The sequence below is a fragment of the Diadema antillarum genome, unplaced genomic scaffold (genome assembly GCF_040938485.1).
Source record: "Diadema antillarum isolate AM-2024a unplaced genomic scaffold, OU_Dant_1.0 seq00001712_RagTag, whole genome shotgun sequence".
NCBI lineage: Eukaryota > Metazoa > Echinodermata > Echinoidea > Diadematoida > Diadematidae > Diadema > Diadema antillarum.
Genome location: NW_027272401.1, coordinates 116,340 through 136,537, shown reverse-complemented (window position 1 = coordinate 136,537; position 20,198 = coordinate 116,340). Strand labels below are relative to the sequence as shown.

Sequence of the window (20,198 nt, the reverse complement as noted above, 5' to 3'; positions counted from 1 at the left end):
GAACTCTTGGATTGGTGATCAGACTCGTCTTTCACCTCTTCTGCGTAGCCATTGGAAATGTACTCGCCTATGGTGGTTGTGTACCTTTCATGGAGTGCTTCATCTTTCTCCAGCTTCTTTTTGAGGTACTTCAATCTGACTTCTGCCAGATAGCGATTCGATGGCATCTCAGGTGGCCAGTATCGCCATGGTAGGCCGACTTCATGATGGTTACCAACCTTCCTTGCTGTATCTTCCATCATCTTCAAAGCCCGCTGGTCCTCAATTGACATGCCCGTCTTCTCTTCCTGGAGATAGCCTCCAAAATCCAGCTCCCAAAACTGTTTGAGTTGGCTGTGCAGAGGGTCTTCTTCTTGTCTTACGAAGTTGACAGTAGCTGATGAGGATCTGCTCTTGGATGACGTCGGTCCCAACAGACTCCATCCCAAAGGTGTGCGCACAGCATATGGCTCCTTAGGATTGCCCCTACGTTGGTCTAACACCCAGAAGGCTTCCGGGGTGTCTCCTCCAATCAGGAGCTGTACTTCTTCCTCATCAATGTAGGGTAGTGTGATCCCCTTCAAGTGAGGCCATCCTGCCAAGTCTGCCTGTGTAGGAATACAAGCGTGTGAGATGTTCATCTCCTTGACAGTCCAAACCTTAGGAAGATTGATGGTCCTTCCGTCTGTGATGTTGCTCACTGTCAGCCCAACTTCCAAGCCCTTCTGCCTAGATAGACTGTTACCGACAGTAGTCAATTGGAAGTCCTTTGGAGCTCCTTGTATGCCTAACCGCTTCACCAGTCTGTCGCTGCAGAGAGACACGTCACTTCCTTCGTCCAATAATGCCCAAGTTTGGATTACTTGGCCACTTCCTGTAACATTTACAGGAACGACGCGGAGGCAGACCTTTTTCCTCGATGAAGAGGTACTGAGACACTGACCTCCTTCTGTCTTTGATGCTGTTGGATCACTGGTTGCAGTCGCCATGCTGGTCCCAGTTGATGATGTAGGCGCGGATGAATCATTCCGTCTTTCTTCCCTTTTTCCGCTTTGTGGAGGATGAAGAAGAGTGTGATGTTTCCTGTTGCATCCAGCTTTCTCACACTGTGGTTTTGCTGAACACCCAACAGCAAAATGGGAAGGTTGAAGACAGTTATCACACAGACGTAGTTGCCTGGTCAGTTTGATGCGCTCAGAAAAGGGTCTTTCCTTGAATTTCTGACATTTCTTGAGTCCATGCTGCTGGCTACAACAGGGACATTTCACTCCTTGTGGGTATGCAGTAGAAGTTTCACTCCTCATACTTGCCTGAGTGGTGAAAGTCATGCGTTGAGGTCCCTTCTTTGGCCCACTTCCTACAGCCGGCTTTGATGACTTCTTTATGTTCTGTCCGAACATGTTGCTCGCAAGCTTTGCCGACTGCTCGATGAATTCAGTCATGCTCTCGAAGCTTGGACAGACCCTGTTGTTCATCATCCTGTGTGCCTGCTTGGCCCACTCAGATTGTAGGTGCATTGGTAGGAGGTCTTGAATCTTGAGAAGATTGTCAGAACTATTCATATCGGCTGAATATCCCATCTGAGAGAGGACCATTTGACACCTGCGCATGTCCCTTGCCAAGTCCCACAGTCTCGCTCCATCGTTCGGCTTCACCTGTGATCGATTCAAAACCTGCTGTATATGGGAATGAGAAACAATGTATGGTTGGCCGAACTGCTCAGCCAAAATCTCTCTGGCCTTACGATAACCTTCCTTAGCACCCAACAGAACACAATTCTCAATGCTTTGTCTAGCTTTACCAGTACAATATTGTATCAGGTATGTTAGTCTCATACGATCATCACATGCCTTGTCTGCTACGACTACATCGAAATTGTTCATGAAACTCCAATACTCTATTGGATTACCACCAAATGTCACTAGTTCTGGTTTTGGCATATTTGTTGCCAAATTAAAGGCCTGAAACATGTGAGACATGTTATTTTCAAGAGTAGCAGCATCATTTTCACATTTGACTTCTCTACTTGTGAAAACTTGGGCATGTGGGTTAAGCTCTTTCTTTACTGCTGGAGAAGATTCAAGATTTGTACTCTCTACCTGAACATTGTGATTTTGCACATTAACTTCTTGAAGAGGTTCACCTGAATGAAGTTCTTCATTTACTACCTCTTCTTCCCACAACTTTTCTTCTACCTCTGCATTTGTTAACTCATCTTCGATCTCCATCCTTGCTAACTCCTGACCTAACTTAAACTGTTCCAGTTTCACCCTTTGTGATCTTTCAAACTGCACTTTCTTGAGTTTGGCCAGTTCCCTTTTCACTTTCGCCTCCCTCCGCCTTGTAGACGATGAACTCGCGCTGCTCCTTCGAGATGACCGGCTGCTAGTCGTTGTCGCAGACCTCACAGAAGCGTTGTCGTCATGTCGAACCGATTCAGCGCCACGCCTCTCACCAGCCTCCTTCCAGTCCCTCAGTCTGCCACGAAACTCCTCTATGTTCTGTTTGCTCTGTTCGAATTTCTCTAATGCAGTTTCCGCATCGGCACCAACTAGCTTGCTATGATATTCTCTGAATCTGCCTTCATACAGCTGGAACACACTTTCAAGCTGATTGTACTTCTTCAAAACTGCATCCTTGTTATCAAACGTCGCCATAAGAACCTCGAGTTCCTTGTACATTTTAGTAAGGCTACCCATGTAACCTTGACAGGACTGTCGCAATGTTTTAACCTCATCTTGAGCTGGTTGAGAGATTTCAGATTCATGTCCGGTGCTCTCCATCGTGAAACTATCCATATAGCTTCAAGAGAGCGACTTGAGTTGGAGTTATAAATTGAGCTGAAGAGTTGTGAACTTAAAAATGTAGCCTCGTCTGCAGGACCTTACTACATTTGTAGATTTCTAACGTTGCAAACGCACTGTTCATATACACGCACAGTCAGAATCTGAATCATAACACTTGTCATAGACGCAGTCCTTTGCTTTCCACTGGCTATTAAGTGACTTTATTCAGTTATCCGGCTCATGCAGCTCACAACAGCATAATGTCATCTGTGTGATGTGTGTATAGCGATGTCAAGTGACTTGTAGTCAAGTGAAGTGTAGTGTAGTGAAGTGAAGTGTAGTGTAGTGAAGTGTAGTGTAGTGGTTCACTGTGACAAAATACAGAGAAAACATTTAAATATTAATTACACTTGTATCAACTTCAATCAATGATTGATATACACCAATTTAACATATTCTCAGTGCTCAAACTTAAATGTAACTTACGCTCAACACCAATTGTTCATTATTATTACTGTTTAGGTAATATTATCACAAACCTTTTAATTACTTAATGCAACATGCACTTTAAATATATAATGTAGTCTGAATATGACATATATCTTTCAGTATTCCAAACTGCTGTCAAACTTCATATAACTTACTTGTAGCAATTGTGTAAAAGCCTATGTATATCCATTCAGGCTGAATAAAGAACAAATTAGATACACTGTTTATATTACCACTGCCAGTGCTAGTACAACTACGATGGGCACAAGCCCCTAAGCTTCACTGGGCAGTTCTTTTGTTTGTTTCAGTACTTAACTTCCTTATTGAACTACAGCTGTACAGGGTTCTGGATTACATCCCTCTACCAAACTATCCTGTGCACCGCACAGCTAACTACACAGACCATCACTGTTCTGGAGTGGTCTCCATGGCAACTATCTCTACTTGGGGCTGTACTGCACCCATCACTCTCTCTCTCTCTCTCTCTCTATCCCCCAGCCATGCTCTGGGCCCTAAAACACACACAGGCATATATACACTATATACAGTGCACAAGTGCAAATTACTACACTTTGAATATCCATGCTCCAAACAACTTCATCTCCTTTATATGTCATTGTAAGTTAGTCTTCCAAACTGTCTAGGAACACTAAGCAATACAACACCTTTCCAACACATATTATACATTGAGTAATATACCAAAGTATTCTTCTCATACTCATGGAAAGTTGATTTCAATAAATTCTACCCTGTGTGGGTTGAATATGTCTACACATCGACATGGAGCATGAAACAAAGAGATTTACTCTCGTTCAGATACTTATTAACAACTTAATTACTCTGTTCTCAATTAATGAGGAATATATGTGTATACACAAATCAAAGAAGGATATCAATTATGAATTGGACTTACCAACTGTTACGTATCCTGGTCACAAATATAACTCTCCTCACTGCTCTTAGAAGACACTGCTTGTCCTCAAAGCTTCCAAACTCACTCTGCTATAAACAAAGAGTTTGCGCTGCCTTGGGGGTGAAGGCATGTGCTCTATGCAAATTAGCTTGGGTGTTCTACTATGCAAATTAGGGTACTGAACAGAGCATGCATTGTTTTGGGGTTTGGGGTTGCTCTACTATTTCGGGGGTGTTAATGTCTACCTGTTGAGGGATAGTGTTGTCAATATTAAAGTTCCTATGCCGCTACAGGTACATTAAACAGCTTATTGCTACGTCTTCAGAGGAAAAATATCTGTCATTCTGCACTCATCAATGAAATGGCCTGTATTACACATTGTCGAAACAGAGTCTTGTCAGCCACAAAATAAAAAAACAAGAAAAATACTTGGAGAGTTCCACCCACTATATCGTCATACTAAAAATGCCCAATTTTTCAGTGATTAAGAATCCTTTCTAGTGTCTCTACCATTAAAGCTTCCTGCTAAGCCTTGATCGTTTGCTCAGTCCACCTCAAATATGTGCAGCTTGAATTCTCTTGTTTATCAGCCCTATCGGCTATCTGAGATAAAGAATCCTTCAAAAATGCATAAAAATTCCTGGATCCAGACAGTGATGCAGATCACTACCAAAATGTAAGGACATCATTTGTACCTTGTGTCATTATCAACTGTTTTCTTGTAAATTTCATCAAAATCTATTCACACCTTTCGAGCTATTTTCCAAACTTACAAACAAATACTTACAAACTAATGCAGGCAAACAACATAACCTTCTTGGTGGATGTAAACAGAACAGTGAACTGCAGGGGCAGAAATTGGGAGCTTTGATTGATGTACCTGCTTTCTCCGAGCTGGTAGGGTGGCGGTATTCATTCCGTATCAGTTCCTCATCCTCGTGGTTCATGAAGCGCTCCTGGCGGAATTTGGGCAGGAGCTCGACGACGTTGAGTCGCTGCACCAGGACATGGCGGCTGTCCTCCAGCAGGTCCCGCACATCCCTGGAGTCCCGCTTGGCCCCAGTCATGTTGGGGACGTAGACGTAGTCCTCTTCACTCTGCATGCTCTGGAGGCTATTAACGAGGCCTGTCTGGGCCTGTGCCTGGGCCTGAGGAGGTCTCGCTCGAGTGCCTGCATGAGAGAAAGAAAGAAAGGGCGGGGCACAGACGGGTGAATGGCTGGCTGGCTGGCTGCCCATGTTCAGGTAATGTGACAGCTTAGGGATTGTACCTTAGACCTTAGAAGCATAGAGCCAGCGTCATGATCGGACGTGTCTTTTTCCCTGCTAAATGAAGTCTAGTATTTATAAATTTCCATGTGTTTGTTGTAAGAAACCTGTGAAAAAAATCAAAAAGGATTGAGATGTACTAACTGCCAGCAGTGGCTTCATATTGCTTGTTCTGGTATTTCTGAAGGAGTTTATGATGATTTGACAGAAACTTTTAACGACTGGCAGTGTAATATTTGTTTATTTAAGCAGATGCCTTTTTATATTGATTGTGAAACTACTGCAGATGTTGATTTACATGAGGTCAATATGACACAAAGAAATTTGCCTACTTCAGGGGAACTGCATCAAGATGTACGAGGTAACGGTCTAAGGATTGCACATTTAAATGTCAATAGTCTCTTGAGACATATAGATGAAGTTAGAGCGTTTGTGACGTCAAACGACATACATTTACTCGCTCTAAATGAAACTAAAATTGATTTATCTATTTTCGATCATGAACTCAATATAGAAAATTACTCACTGGTGCAAAAAGATAGAACTCGTCAAGGTGGAGGAGTAGCGATATATGTTCATAAGTCGATTCATTTTGAGAACCTCATACATGAAAGTTTGAATGAGTTAGAAGTGCTTGCAGTAAAGGTTTATTTGAAGCGTTCAAAGGCAATGGTGTTCACTACTTGGTACCGACCCCCCTCTTGTAATATCGGTGTCTTTGATTTATATGAAAATTTCCTTAGTTATGTAGACAGTTTAGGTTGTGATACAGTCCTGGTAGGAGATATAAACTGTGATTTACTGTCCCAGCCTTTATCTGGTGTCACCAAAAGGTATATTGATCTTAATACTACGTACGCGTTGACACAGATAAATTGCACTGAACCGACCCGGATAACTAATCTTTCTGCTACTTTGGTTGATCACATTGTAACTAACAATCCCTTTAAAGTGAAGAGTTTTGATGTAATTCACAATGGAATGAGTGATCATTCGATTAGTATTATGACTTGGAAGTCTGACATTTCATTTTCTTCAAGAATTATAAATTTCAGAAGTCGGAAAAATTTAAATATTGATGACTTCAGAATTGATATTCACAATCAACCGTGGGAAAAGATTAGAGAATCTGAGTCTATCGACGAAGCTGTTGAATTATGGCAGAATTTGTTTCTAAATGTTATTGAAAAACATATGCCTGAACGGTGTAATAGAGTAAAAGATAATTTTTCACCTTGGATGACTTCTGATATCTATAGACTTATGAAGAAACGAGATAAAGCTTAAAAAAAAGCATATAAATGTAAAGATGAAAATATGATGAATGAGTATCGAAAGTTACGAAATAAAGTTACAGCGGAAGTTCGGAAAGTAAAGAAAAAATATTATGTTGATAAATTCTCCCAAAATAGTAAAAATTCCAGATCTACTTGGAGTTTGTTGAAATCTATCATACCAAATAAGAAATGTGATAGCTCAGTCCATGTGAATTCTGATAATTTTATTGAAACTGCTGATCATTTTAATGAATTTTTTGCCACAGTGGGAAGTACTTTAGCAGAGCAAATTCCTGATGCACCTTTTATTCACAGTAAAGCTAACTCTGTTAATGATATACTTGAATTTACTTTGGTGACGGAAAGTGAAGTTTGTAAAATCATTCGTAATTTGAAAGAGGTTAAATCCATTGGTTTTGATAAGATATCTGTTTATATGCTGAAATTATGCGCTTTTGATATATCACATAGCATTGCTGATTTGATTAATCTATCTCTGTTAAGTGGTAAGTTTCCCAAGCCATGGAAAAGGGCAAAAATCATTCCAATTCATAAAAACGGGCATAAAGATTATCCCTCAAATTATCGACCTATTTCAATATTGTCATGTGTTTCAAAAATTCTCGAACGAGTTGTTCAAAGACAGATACTAGCTTACCTACACAAAAACAATATTCTGACGTCTGTGCAATCTGGTTTTAGACCACAACACTCAACTATTACTACCCTTATGAAAGTCACGGATGACTGGCTTCATGCAATTGATAGAAATGAATATACAGGAGCTGTTTTTGTCGACCTCAGAAAAGCTTTCGACACAGTGAACTGTGATATACTAATGAAGAAGCTTAAGGAAATAGGCATTGATGGTACCCCCCGAGCTTGGCTGAGAAGTTATATGACGGACAGAGTCTGCCAAACATTGGTCAACTCCAAACTTTCCTCCGAATCTAATATAACGTGCGGGGTCCCTCAAGGGTCCCTTTTAGGACCACTGCTTTTTATAATCTATATCAATGATTTGGTACAATATATTAAAGTATGTAAAGTGCAATTATATGCCGATGACACCGTTTTATATTTTTCTCATTCTTCAGTATACAACATTGAACTTGCTCTTAATCTGGATTTAGAAAATGTGTATAACTGGATGTGTCAAAATAAGTTAAGTGTAAATTGTCAGAAAACTGTATGCATGTTATTTGGAAGCAACCACATGATGTCCAAACAAAATGTTTTACGAGTCTCACTACACAACACTCCTCTGAATCAAGTACGTGTTTTTAAATACTTGGGTCTGTGGTGTGATGAAAATTTAAATTGGAAATATCATATTGAAAAGATGTTGATGAGTATTGGAAAGATGGTAGGTTTTCTCGGTAGACTAAGACACTCTGTAAGTGAATCGATTCTGAAATTAATTTATAAGTCATTGATTCTTCCTCACTTTGATTATGGAGACATTATATATGGGTCATCGTTTAAGAAACACCTAGATAAGCTACAAAAATTACAGAATAGGGCCGGCCGAATTATATTAAGATTACAACCTGATTCTCATGTTTCTGTTCTTGAAATGCATAACGCTTTGAATTGGCAACTCCTTGACCAAAGAAGGCATCATCACTCCCTTACTCTTATGTATAAGATAATGAACAATTTAACTCCTTCTTATTTAAAAGATGAATTTGAAATTGTAATTCATTCCTACCCCTCCCGTTTTGGGCAAAAATTAAGACTTCCCAAACCTAGAACTGAATATTTAAAGAAATCATTTAAGTATAAATATGCTAAGGAATATAATGACCTTCCCATGGATATCAAAATTTCCCCCAGTGTTCATATATTTAAATCTAAAATAAGTATGTTTAAGGTCACTGCCCCGTTGATTTAATTTTTTTTTTCTTTTTGCTGATGAAAAAGAGTTATTACAGAATTATTTGAATTAGTACAGGTTATTGAAAGTTATGATTTATCATTTTTCCACTCCCTTTCATTTGTATCCTTCTCTTTTGCTATTCGCCATTCGATGTTGTTGTTGTTGTTTTCTTTCTCTCAATCTATGTATACTGTATTTCAAATATGTACATTTTTACAAGAGTTATGTATTTCACAATGTCACATTGTATTTGTATAACTTCCATGTTCTGGACCCCATGGAAGACCAGCGACGCCATGTTGGCATCGCTGAATATGGGCCATCCAGCCGTTGTTGTTTTTATACGGAAAATAAAATCAATCAATCAATCAATCAATCATTACTAGAAGTTGCACAAAAGGGATTAACCCACCATGACTGTGCTACACTCAAACAACACTGAATTTTTATGCCCATGGCACTTTCTCTGGTGAGAATGCTCTCCATCAACAAGATATTTTCTTCTGTATGTAGATGACAATATTTTCATAAAAATTGCCAACTACAGTACGCAACAATTAGCTGGTCTGGTTTAAAAGGCATCTGCGTAACAATCTAAGTAATTATCATGATTAAACTTAGCATAACATATAAGCCTATACATATCGAAGGAAGGTATTGGACCATATGTATAGAGTAACACATTATGTTTTGTAGTTCTATTATGATAATGATGACAGTGGCAATTACTTGTATACGTATGCATATTTAAATCTATGTACAACTGTACACACATTGTATGAAAGTTTGTATAAATGTATTTTGTATACCATATTTTCATTGTGTATCAGTAAAAAACAAATTTTTGTTTTCACGATTGAACAGAAAAAAAATACCTACCTCATATCATATACCAAGGTATCATATTATCATACCATATAATAAATCATATCATTATCACGTCATGTCACGTCACGTCACGTCACGTCACGTCACATCACATCACATCACATCACATCATATCACATCATCATAATTGTATTGAGCGTGATCAAATTCCTGTTTTGAAGCCTAGTAAGACCAGCACAGCAATGCTGTCCCCTCTACAAAAAAAAAAACAAACCCAAAACCCCCCCAAAAACCCCAACCCCCCAAAAAAAAAACATTCAGTCCCTCTGATAGGACATGAATGACCAGCACAGCAATGCTGTCCCCTCTACAAAAAAACCCCCAAAACCCCCCAAAAAACCCCCAACCCCCCCCCCCCAAAAAAAAAAACATTCAGTCCCTCTGATAGGACATGAATGGCAGATGCCTCCAAAGGGAACAATGACACATTCTTGCAAAGAGCAAAACCGAAGTATAAAGTGAAGAAAGATCTGCGTACGTGCAGTGCGGCATGCACGCAGTCAGCATACTGTAAAACATGATATATTCGCGGCATGAATTTTTCGCGAATTGGAGCCGACAGCCTTTTTTGTGGCATGAAATTTTCGCGAAGTGCCACTGGTGTTCAATGCATATAGTGTAAACAAGGACATTCGCGTGCATTTTAATTTCGCGAATCTTGGCGCTCGCGAAATTCGTGAAATTAAAGTGCACGCGAAAATTCCTTGTTTTACAGTACTTACTTATTGTGTGCAACTGGAGTACGTTTTGGGTGAAAATTATTTTCACAATTCAAATACATTTTTGCTCCCAATGTCAGGGTGTACCACATACACAAAGCTTTAAATAATAATCAAATATCAGATAGTTCTTTGTTTTCACGTTTTTCCTAGTGGAGGGAAGGGAGTGAATGAAAAACCGACGTGCAGTTCACACTCGGGCGACTGCAGAGAAGTCAGCTAATAACTGTACGACTGAGGCACACCTTGCTTTACATGGATGAAGACTGCAAGTCAGATGCAGTATTCATGGAAAGCCAATCCCAAATAAATTATGGAAATCTTGCCAGAGTGCTGGATACTGTGCCATGTTACACAGTGGACTGATTCAGGGAGTGTCTATTATCAGTCTCCTCTCCTAAAGGGGTTACAGTTCGTTATTCAGAAGCTTTATAAGTCTGAAGGTTTGCTATTCCGAAGATTCATTAATATGAAAATGAAATGAGGCTCATTATTCTGAAGGTTCGTTAATAAGAAAATGACATAAGGTTTGTTATTCCGAAAGTTTGTTAATCCAAAATGAAAAGAGTTCAGTTATTCTGAAGGTTCATTAATTCGAAAATAAAATAAGGTTCATAATTCCAAAGCTTCATTATTTCACACTGTCTTTACATTCTTTACAAATGTAGGAATATACTGAATGGAGCTGCAGTACATAGGTATCCACTTCATCAGTGCTTTAGAAGCATTCACTGAGAAGTTTTAACAATCAGAGGCTCCTGAATCAGGAGTGTTCAAGTGTTGATATTTCGATCCGCAGCATCACAAAAAGAACAAAACGATGAGCACACCACGACAAAAGCACATGCAAAATATGACTGTTTGGGATAAAAATAAAGTCAAGCAAAAACTTACTAACTAAACGTGCATACGAATAACCAGATAGTCCTAGTTTGGTATACCTGCCTTTTGAAACAAGTCGACTGGAAAGTCTTCCGAGCCGACTTCCGACCTTCAAACTCCAAGGGTCGTGTAAGAAATCACACTGTGAATGCATGACTGATGACCTGAACATAACAAATATCACTCACACTAACTGTTTCCTCTCTTTGTTTGTCCTTTTAAAGTTTAGAAAGCCACTTTGACTGTTTCAGGTTTGAATCTAATGCATTTGATGATGATCCATTTGTGAGATGATACCATTCTGACATGACACATCAAAATCAGTGATGTCAGCATAAACTTCTCTCTCTCTCTCTGAGACCAAATATACTGTTGGACGTTGTCTAGTCTTCTTGTCAATCCGTTTTCTTTTCCTGGACAATTGTGGTATAAGTGAGGTATAGTCCTTTAAACCTCCATAATCATCATTTCAAAAGGCCATTGAAAACGGGTACAAACAGGTTGGTAACGGTGATGACAGAGCTAAAAGCGAACACGATGATTTGTTTTCAGACTCTTCCACATTATCCATTGGCCTAGAGACAAAGTGTATGAAGAAAACACCTCCTTGCTAACAACATCACACAGAGAATTAATCCCAACCAGATGTGATTTCCTTGACCTATCCAAGAGTGAATGAGCTAACGAGGTATATATGTCCAGATATTCAGCCATGTAATTAGAAAGGCAAAATGGCAGAGTCCACGACAGGTATTGAAAACAAGTGAACATGACATGTTTGTCGCTGATGACTAGCAGGTCGTAACAATGCAGGCATTCATCGCTGAGCTTGATTGGGCAACGCTTAATTCAAGCCTTCCTCGGCTGGTCGTTGGCACGGAAGGTCTCCGGCAGTGATCAAGTTAACAAGGAAAGGAAGTGGGACCAATACTTCTGCCCCTTCAGTTTGTGGAGCCCGCCTTTCCTGGATTACGGAGTACTTCCGGGGATAGCGTCAACACTTTCAGGTGGCGTCTGGTCTGCGGGAGTCTCAGAGGTCTGACACAGTTCTGTTTTTCTTGTTTTGTTTTGTTTTGTTTTGTTTTGTGTTTCTTTTTTTTTTTTGGGGGGGGGGTATTGTCATCATCAATAAGGGGTAAGGAAAGGAACTACTCTATGAATGTCTTTTGTTAAGATTAGATGCTAAGTACATCCTCTGATATCCTAGAAGCCTTGTAGAATGAGCTTGGATGCACACTGAATCATCCAGATCATAAATCACAAATTATGAAATATAACAAATTTCTAAACATATATATGTGTACATGTGTGGTGTGTGTAAGATATATACAGGGCTCAATGCTAACTGTTTTCTTTGGTGGTCCATCTGGGCTGCTAGAAGATTTGAAGCTGAAATTCTGGTGGCCTGAAAAAGAAATAAAGTGGTCCCAAATTACAAGGACATGCACAATTTCATTTTGAATTTTAGCTGCTTGATCAGTCCATCAAAAAGATAGCCTTTTTGGAAGTTTTGGTGGCTTGGCATTATTTTTCAGTGGCCCCAGGCCACCAGTAATGTCAAGCTCTGATGTATAGTACCTACATGTATACAGATGTATACAATATCTGCAAAAAAACACAAACACACACACACACATATACACCATTCAAAATATGGAAACACTAAAAATTGCAAAGAGTTATAAAATGATGAAAAAGGGTTCCTTATTACAGCTCATGTGGGATTGGTTATTTACGACATGTGCACAATATAGTCACTGTGAGCATTTTTGTGTTCCAAAACCATTAAGACGTTTCTGACTGCCCATCTCAAAAACCCACAAAAAGTCACAGATAAAGATTCTCCCTGATGGATCAAAATATGTTATTGGGGGAATTGGGGCCCCCTGGGGCCCTCTGGGTGGGGCATGGTGCCCATTTTGATAAATTGAGATCCTGACCCCCTAGGGATGCTGCCTGCCAAGTTTGACGAAAATCCATCATGAGGTTTTCAGGAAGAAGATAAAAATGTACAATTCAGGCCCCCATTTGGACCTTCCCAACCAACCCCCCCCCCCCCCCTCCCCCTAGTTTGCAGGCACAAACCCTTGTTGGTCGTAAAGGAGTCTGCGCCAAGACTACTACATGCACCACTTTGGCACTGTGCCATAGGCCCTGTGTTGAAGCTTCTCCCAAGAGGGGCTACAGTGTAGTGGTGCGTGTATTAGTCTTGGCGCATGCAGACTCCTATACGACTAACAAGGGTTTGTGCCTGCAAACTACCCCCCCCCACCCCCAAGAGGGGCACCCCTGGATATGCTATGAACAAACTTGAAACCACAGTCATTAATGTACTCACTCATAGGTTGTAGTATTATCTTACCTCTATAACTTCTGATTCTAGAGAAGACTTTTAAGGATTCCTTCATTTTGGGGGGTTTGGGCCCCCCTGGAGGCCCCCTGGGTGGGGCATGGTGCCCATTTCAACAAATTGAGATCCTAACCCCCTAGGGATGCTACCTGCCAAGTTTGGTGAAAATGGGTCATGGGGTTCTCAAGAAGAAGATAAAAATGTACAATTTAGGCCCCGTTAGGAACCCTCCCCACCCCTTCCCCTGGGTCCCAAGGGGGGCACCCCTGATTCTGCCATGAATAAACTTGAAACTGCAGTCATCAATGTACTAACTCATAGCATTAACTTAGCTCTATCACTTCTGGTTCTAGAGAAGAAGATTTTTACAGATTCCTTAATTTTGGGGGGTTTGAGCCCCCCCTGGGGGCCCCCTGGGTGGGGCATGGTGCCCATTTTCACAAATTGAGTTCCTAACAACCTAGGGATGCTACTTGCCAAGTTTGGTGAAAATGGGTCATGGGGTTCTCAAGAAGAAGATGAAAATGTACAATTTAAGCCCCATTAGAACCCCTCCCCACCCCCCTCCCCTGGGTCCCAAGGGGGGCACCCCTGATTGTGCCATGAACAAACTTGAAACTACAGTCATCAATGTACTAACTCATAGTATTAATTTAGCTCTATCACTTCTGGTTCTAGAGAAGAAGATTTCTACAGATTCCTTAATTTTGGGGGGTTTGGGCCCCCCCTGGGGGCCCCCTGGGTGGGGCATAGTGCCCATTTCATTAAATTGAGTTCCTCACCCCCTAGGGATGCTACCTGCCAAGTTTGATGAAAATCGGTATTGGGGTTTTTAAGAAGAAGATGAAAATGTAAAAAGTTTACGCACGCCGGACGCCGGATGCCGGACGACGCACGACGGACGACGGACGCCAGACGCCGGACGAAGGGCGATTGCAATAGCTCACTTGAGCCTTTGGTTCAGGTGAGCTAAAAAGCTCATCTTCCTGGGAAACTAATCCATTTACTACTCACTATGAAGATTTGACGGCTCAAAAACAAAACAAAACAAAAACCCCCAAACCGAACTGAAGATATTAGCAGTGTTTCCGGATGACATTTTTTTTTTTCTGACAGGTGCTGCTTTCACTGAAAAGCAGAACATGTTTTCATTAATGCTATCTTTAGCAAAGCAAGCCCGAATGACCCAAATCTCTGAATCCTCTTTTCTCCCTTTTCTATGAAACTGCATTTCCTAATTCTCTCTAATTTCATTTCAATCACTTTTTGAAAGGCTACAGATGGTTCACTTTTTGAAAGGTATGCGTCATTATAAAGCTCAGAGCTTCCTCTTTTTAAACTATGCAGAGAGGCAGAAATTCATTTTGGCCTTCTTTTGTGAGTTTTGAGCTAAGTGGTCACATTTGTAAATAGTAGTACTGTTTGTTTGTTGTTGTTTTTTTTTGTACCTGTACCCTGATGACACAACATTAATCATATTGGATGTAGAGAATATCAACTAAATATAAAATGAACTATTGACTATGTAATTCATATATTGTCTTTTGATGAATAAAATGGTTTAAGACATCTGTTCAACTCTGTTCAATTCATTTCAAAATATTTTATGCAAAGAATGTACTCAAATGGTCATGAGAGATAACCTGTCAATACAAGAAATACACGAATATATAACAGACTACAAGTACACTGCAAACAACTATTGTTCAATGAAACAATACTGCATAATGAAGTAATGTTTTCAAGGATTAAAACAGTGTGAGTAGGAATGAGCCTGTCTCTGGAAGCAGCTCTCAAAGTTAAAAGAAAAGGAGGGAATGAAAATATTAGATGAACATTCTTTTTTCTTGCAACCTATCCATGTAGACGAGATAATTAAGATTGTGCGAGAATTGAAAACAAATAAGAGTTCTGGATTTGATGACATCGATCCTTCAGTTGTAAAGAAGTCAATATATTATTTTGTAACACCATTGTGTCATATATTTAATTCTTCTATAGAAAAGGGTATATTTCCAGAAAATTTAAAAGTAGCCAAAGTTATACCAATATACAAAAAAGGAGAGAAGAATGTCTTATCAAATTATAGACCAATTTCTATTTTATCTGTGTTTTCCAAAATATTTGAGAAACTTGTTCATACTCGTCTCATGTCTTACCTCTCCCAAAATGATATATTGTTCAATAAACAATTTGGATTTCGACAAAAATACTCCACATATATGGCATTATTAGATTTTATAGACAAAATCACAACTTCCATTGAAAATAAGAACCTGTTAGTAGGAATATTTTTTGATTTGTCGAAGGCCTTTGACTGCATTGACCATACTATACTGTTGAGTAAACTGCAGTTTTATGGAATAAGAGGTACAGCTTTGAATTGGATTAAGAGTTATCTTTCAAATCGTGTGCAATATGTAACATATAATGGTTTTTCTTCTCCCCGTGTGACTGTAAATATCGGTGTACCTCAGGGGTCAGTTCTAGGCCCATTACTTTTTATTCTTTATATAAATGACTTACAGTATGCTAGCAAATATTTAGAGTTGATCTCATATGCAGATGATACTAGCTTTTTTATTTCATGTGAAGATATACAAAGTATCAGTGCAATCTTAAATTGTGAATTAGAGAAAGTTAATCAGTGGTTCATAGCCAATAAATTGAAATTAAATGCAGATAAAACATCATGTATGATTTTTAGACCAAGAAATAAAGTAGTAAGTATTGATAATTTTGATGTTAACATTGCTGAATTTAAAATTCCGGTTGTTTGTTTTACCAAATTTCTTGGAGTCATCATTGATGATCATTTAACATGGAGATATCATGTCAACGAAGTATGCTGCGAAGTCTCCAGAGCAATAGGTGCAATCAATAGCATACGTGCAATCGTACCCTCTGAAATTCTTATAAAGTTATATTATACTTTGATTATGCCTCATTTATCTTACTGTAACATAATATGGGGAAATTGTGCAAAGTACCTCTTAGAGCGCATTTTTATTTTACAAAAGCGTGTAATTCGTATGATTAGTAATCTATCATTCTTTAGCCACACAGGTCCTTTATTTAAACAGCATAACTTATTGACGATTTTTGATATGCACAAATTCTTTCTCGCTGTTTTCATGTACACATATATGAACAACATTTTGCCAAAGTTTCTTGATACTTCCTTCATCCAAAATAAGAATTATTACAATACTAGACAGATGAATAGATTGCATATCCCAAATTTTAAATACTGTGTTTCAAGATATACTTTTAGATATACCGGACCTGTCTTATGGAATGATTTGCCAAATGTAATAAAGTTGTCTAATAGACTGTCAATATTTAAAAGACGTTATAAATTTTTTCTTGTTCATAAAGATATGCTATAAGTCTCAAGTTTTATTCAGTGTATAAGCATGCCACTATGGAGACTCTTGCCTTCTTAAATGTATGTGTTTTTTCGGTAGTATAGTTTTCTTGTTCGTATTCCATCAATGTAACTATCTTATTTGTAATACTTGGGATCAGCCATAGAAAGACCAAACAGTCTATGTTGATCCCCCCACAAACTGAACGAATTGCTTTTATGTTGTGTTTGTATGGTGTGGAATTGTTATAAGTTGAACATTTTTCTGTATTGTTAGAATGTTCTACTGTGTATGTGTTTGTTCTAGTATTACTTGTATGTTTTTTATCAGGATGTGGAAATAAATGAAATGAAAAAAATGAAATGAAAATAGACTTATTACAAATGGAAAATTGACAAGTAAAATTCCTCACAAAGGACAACATGCACATATCAAACTATGTCACCTGTAATGACATTGAATCTTTTACTGCCAAGTGGGCAAACAAATCAGCTGATATTTAAAAGTAGTCCTGACTTTAAAAATTCTAATGTTTACTCTGCAGTCAGTGAATTTGTGTTTGAATAGTGTGTAGCTAGAGCATGACTGGTATTCTCCAGCAGGAATCCTCTTTTGCTACCATCTTTAGTGCAGAATGTAAAAATATCTCTGTTTCAAGAACATTTTAATGCTTGGATTACAAAATAAAAATGTACTTATTGACTTATTGCATGCATCTGTTTGAAAGCAAAAAGAATGTGAAAAATAGTAAGCATAGACTGTGATCTTTCTATTTAAAGAGAAAAAGACAAATGTTTAGTGGATGTTCACTTTTCATGGTGGAATCCTTCATGTGGAAATGATCTAATATTGTATGCCTGCTCTCCTTGTGGAATTTTCCATGATGAATACTGGGTTAATATGTGCATGGATGTACACATTACAGTCATATCAATTATCAGTCACCAAAGAATTGAGATATGGGCATAGTTGCTGAACATTATCAGTCACCAAAGAATTGAGATATTATATGGGCGTAGTTGCTGAACACCCCACCAGCCGACAGCAACCTGAAAGTGACCTTTGTACAGTTTTTTTTTTTAATTCATTTTTTTTTTGGGGGGGGGGGTAGAGGAAGAAGCTATTTACTTTTTATGACAGGGCTTCAAATGATCGATACTTTGCAAGCTCTGAGTTTTTGTAGTAATTGAGACATAGAGTGTAAGCAAACAAACCACAACAAGGCATTGACCATCTACTGAAATGACACAGCATTTTGTGCTGTAATTAAATTTCAGATCTGAAAAAAAAAATCATGCATGTTGACTTTCCATCTGTATTGCATTAAAAAAAGACTCATATACCTGGTATGCTCCCAATTAGTGTCTTTGGTTTGTAAATATTAAAATGAGCAGAAATAGTTTGTATTATTAAAGACAGCAGTCATCACTTGCAAGGTAAGTGTGCAGAGACTTCCCTGACCGAATCAACCAAACAACAGCTTTGAGAAGTCCAATGTAACAGTTTCTTGATGAAGTTTTTGTTTTTCCTTTGAAACTTTTTATTGACGAAATAATTGGCATGTCCATCAAGACAACAGTAATCATGTCTATGAATCTATACAGTAGGATAAAAATGCAAGAATTAAAAAAACAAACAAACAAGCAAAAACAACACAAATGAAAAGAATTACATCAAACTGCATAAGACACACATACTTATGGGTAATGGTATTTGATTGAGGAGAAGGATAAAAATACATTTTCTACTAGGAACCATTTATTCTAATGAATGTCTTCAGTTTTCTTTTGTTTGGCAAAAAGTAAGTTTTATGTATTTTGTGTTCTGAATAAAAGATATCAATCCAGATAAACATGATGTTGTGTTTTTGCACTTGCTAATATAGATGTACCTTTCAGACATTGATATCAAATGATTTAACAACAATTTGTTGGGTCCTTTCCAATCTTTGATGAAGCCAAACATCAGTCTTTTCCTCATTAAATCTTCTAACTTAATATCAGAATTTTCACCAATCTTGTGTGCAAATTCCTGACTGAACTTACAAACAGCTTCAAAGTCATAAATCATCTGAAGCTTTAAAGCAAGCTGAAGCCCCTCTGTAAGTAATCATTATTAACTTTGCCCTGTACTTCAGATTTAAAGAGTGCTTCTTCTAACACATGTGGTAGTGAATGTCTGAATGCTTGTTATTTAGATGAAAATTTGATGTGAATGTATGTTTATTAAATTGGAAATAATATGTGATTCATGCGAGTTTGTGCAAGAATTTTGTCTGAGTTTAGAATCCCCCTTTTCTCTGTAATAATTAGATTGAGGAAAAAAATCATGGTGAGTTCGCGGCCAGACAATACAGAGATCCAGATAAAGGGAGGCCAGATAGGAGAGGTTGGACTGTACATGATAATATGCAGATACACTTCAGGTATTGGCATCACCATTGGTTTGGTGATGCTCCCATGTTCATGTTTATTAAAACAGCTTAGGGCTGCATCATCTCTTAATCCTGTAGTTTTCAACACGCTTGGTTTATCAGCAATTACAAATGACAGAACTTGTTGGTAAAAAATGGTTAATTTGCAATGACCACACAGCATGCATCCCTTGTAATATGACCAAATGACAAGATACTTCCACTTACATTGCACCATTATCATGTTGCAATGGTGAAATATATATATATATATATATATATATATATATATATATATATATATATAAATAATCATATATCATGTTTTAATCACATGAAAGGTCCCGTCTCACTGACCCCCTACCACTGACTATTGAAACTATGAAATCAGAAGAATATCACAACATTTCTGAAAATGTAAAGATTCTTTTTTTTTTTTATAATACACTGTATATGGTGAACATTCAATTCTGGGATGGCAGCTCCAATTGTTCAAAAATTGTCCTATACTGTAAAAGTTCTCACTGATCACTTGCTTTTGTTGCTACGAATTGAAAGAACAGGTAAGGTAACAGGGAGGTAACTCTTTGGTTTCACTTCTGTGCATGACGTTGGGAGGTTTGGCTGGTGCAAACCAACACGAAAATATGCACAAAATCTGACATGTACACAAATAGACATACACACACATATATACACACCAAAAAGAAACTCATTTTACAATACAATATCAACGTGTATAAACACGTTGTAACTTCACATTATGTTATCGCTCCACCGCTATCAAGAAACTAGTGCGTGAATTGTTGATAATTTGTTTTTTATACCACTTTCTCTCATAGACACACTACAGATATATGTTATGGCCTCTTGCCAAAACCAACTTCTCATTGTTTGGAGTTGAATCTTCTACGGAAAGCAATTGTATGCTTAGCCCATAAAGTGTTTATTCAAAGTATTCATTTTTCACATCGAATTGAGATTTAA

The 20,198-nt window shown here is 38.3% G+C and overlaps 1 protein-coding gene across 1 annotated transcript in view; it reads right to left on the bottom strand.

The window, feature by feature from the left end:
* LOC139711851 (uncharacterized) overlaps nucleotides 1-20,198 on the bottom strand; it is a 105,751-nt gene that overhangs the window by 15,779 nt on the left and 69,774 nt on the right. Inside the window, exon 2 of the mRNA XM_071623702.1 lies at nucleotides 5,048-5,338. Coding sequence (XP_071479803.1) covers nucleotides 5,048-5,270 — 223 coding nt within the window. The 5' untranslated portion in view covers nucleotides 5,271-5,338. The remainder of the gene's footprint in view (nucleotides 1-5,047; nucleotides 5,339-20,198) is intronic.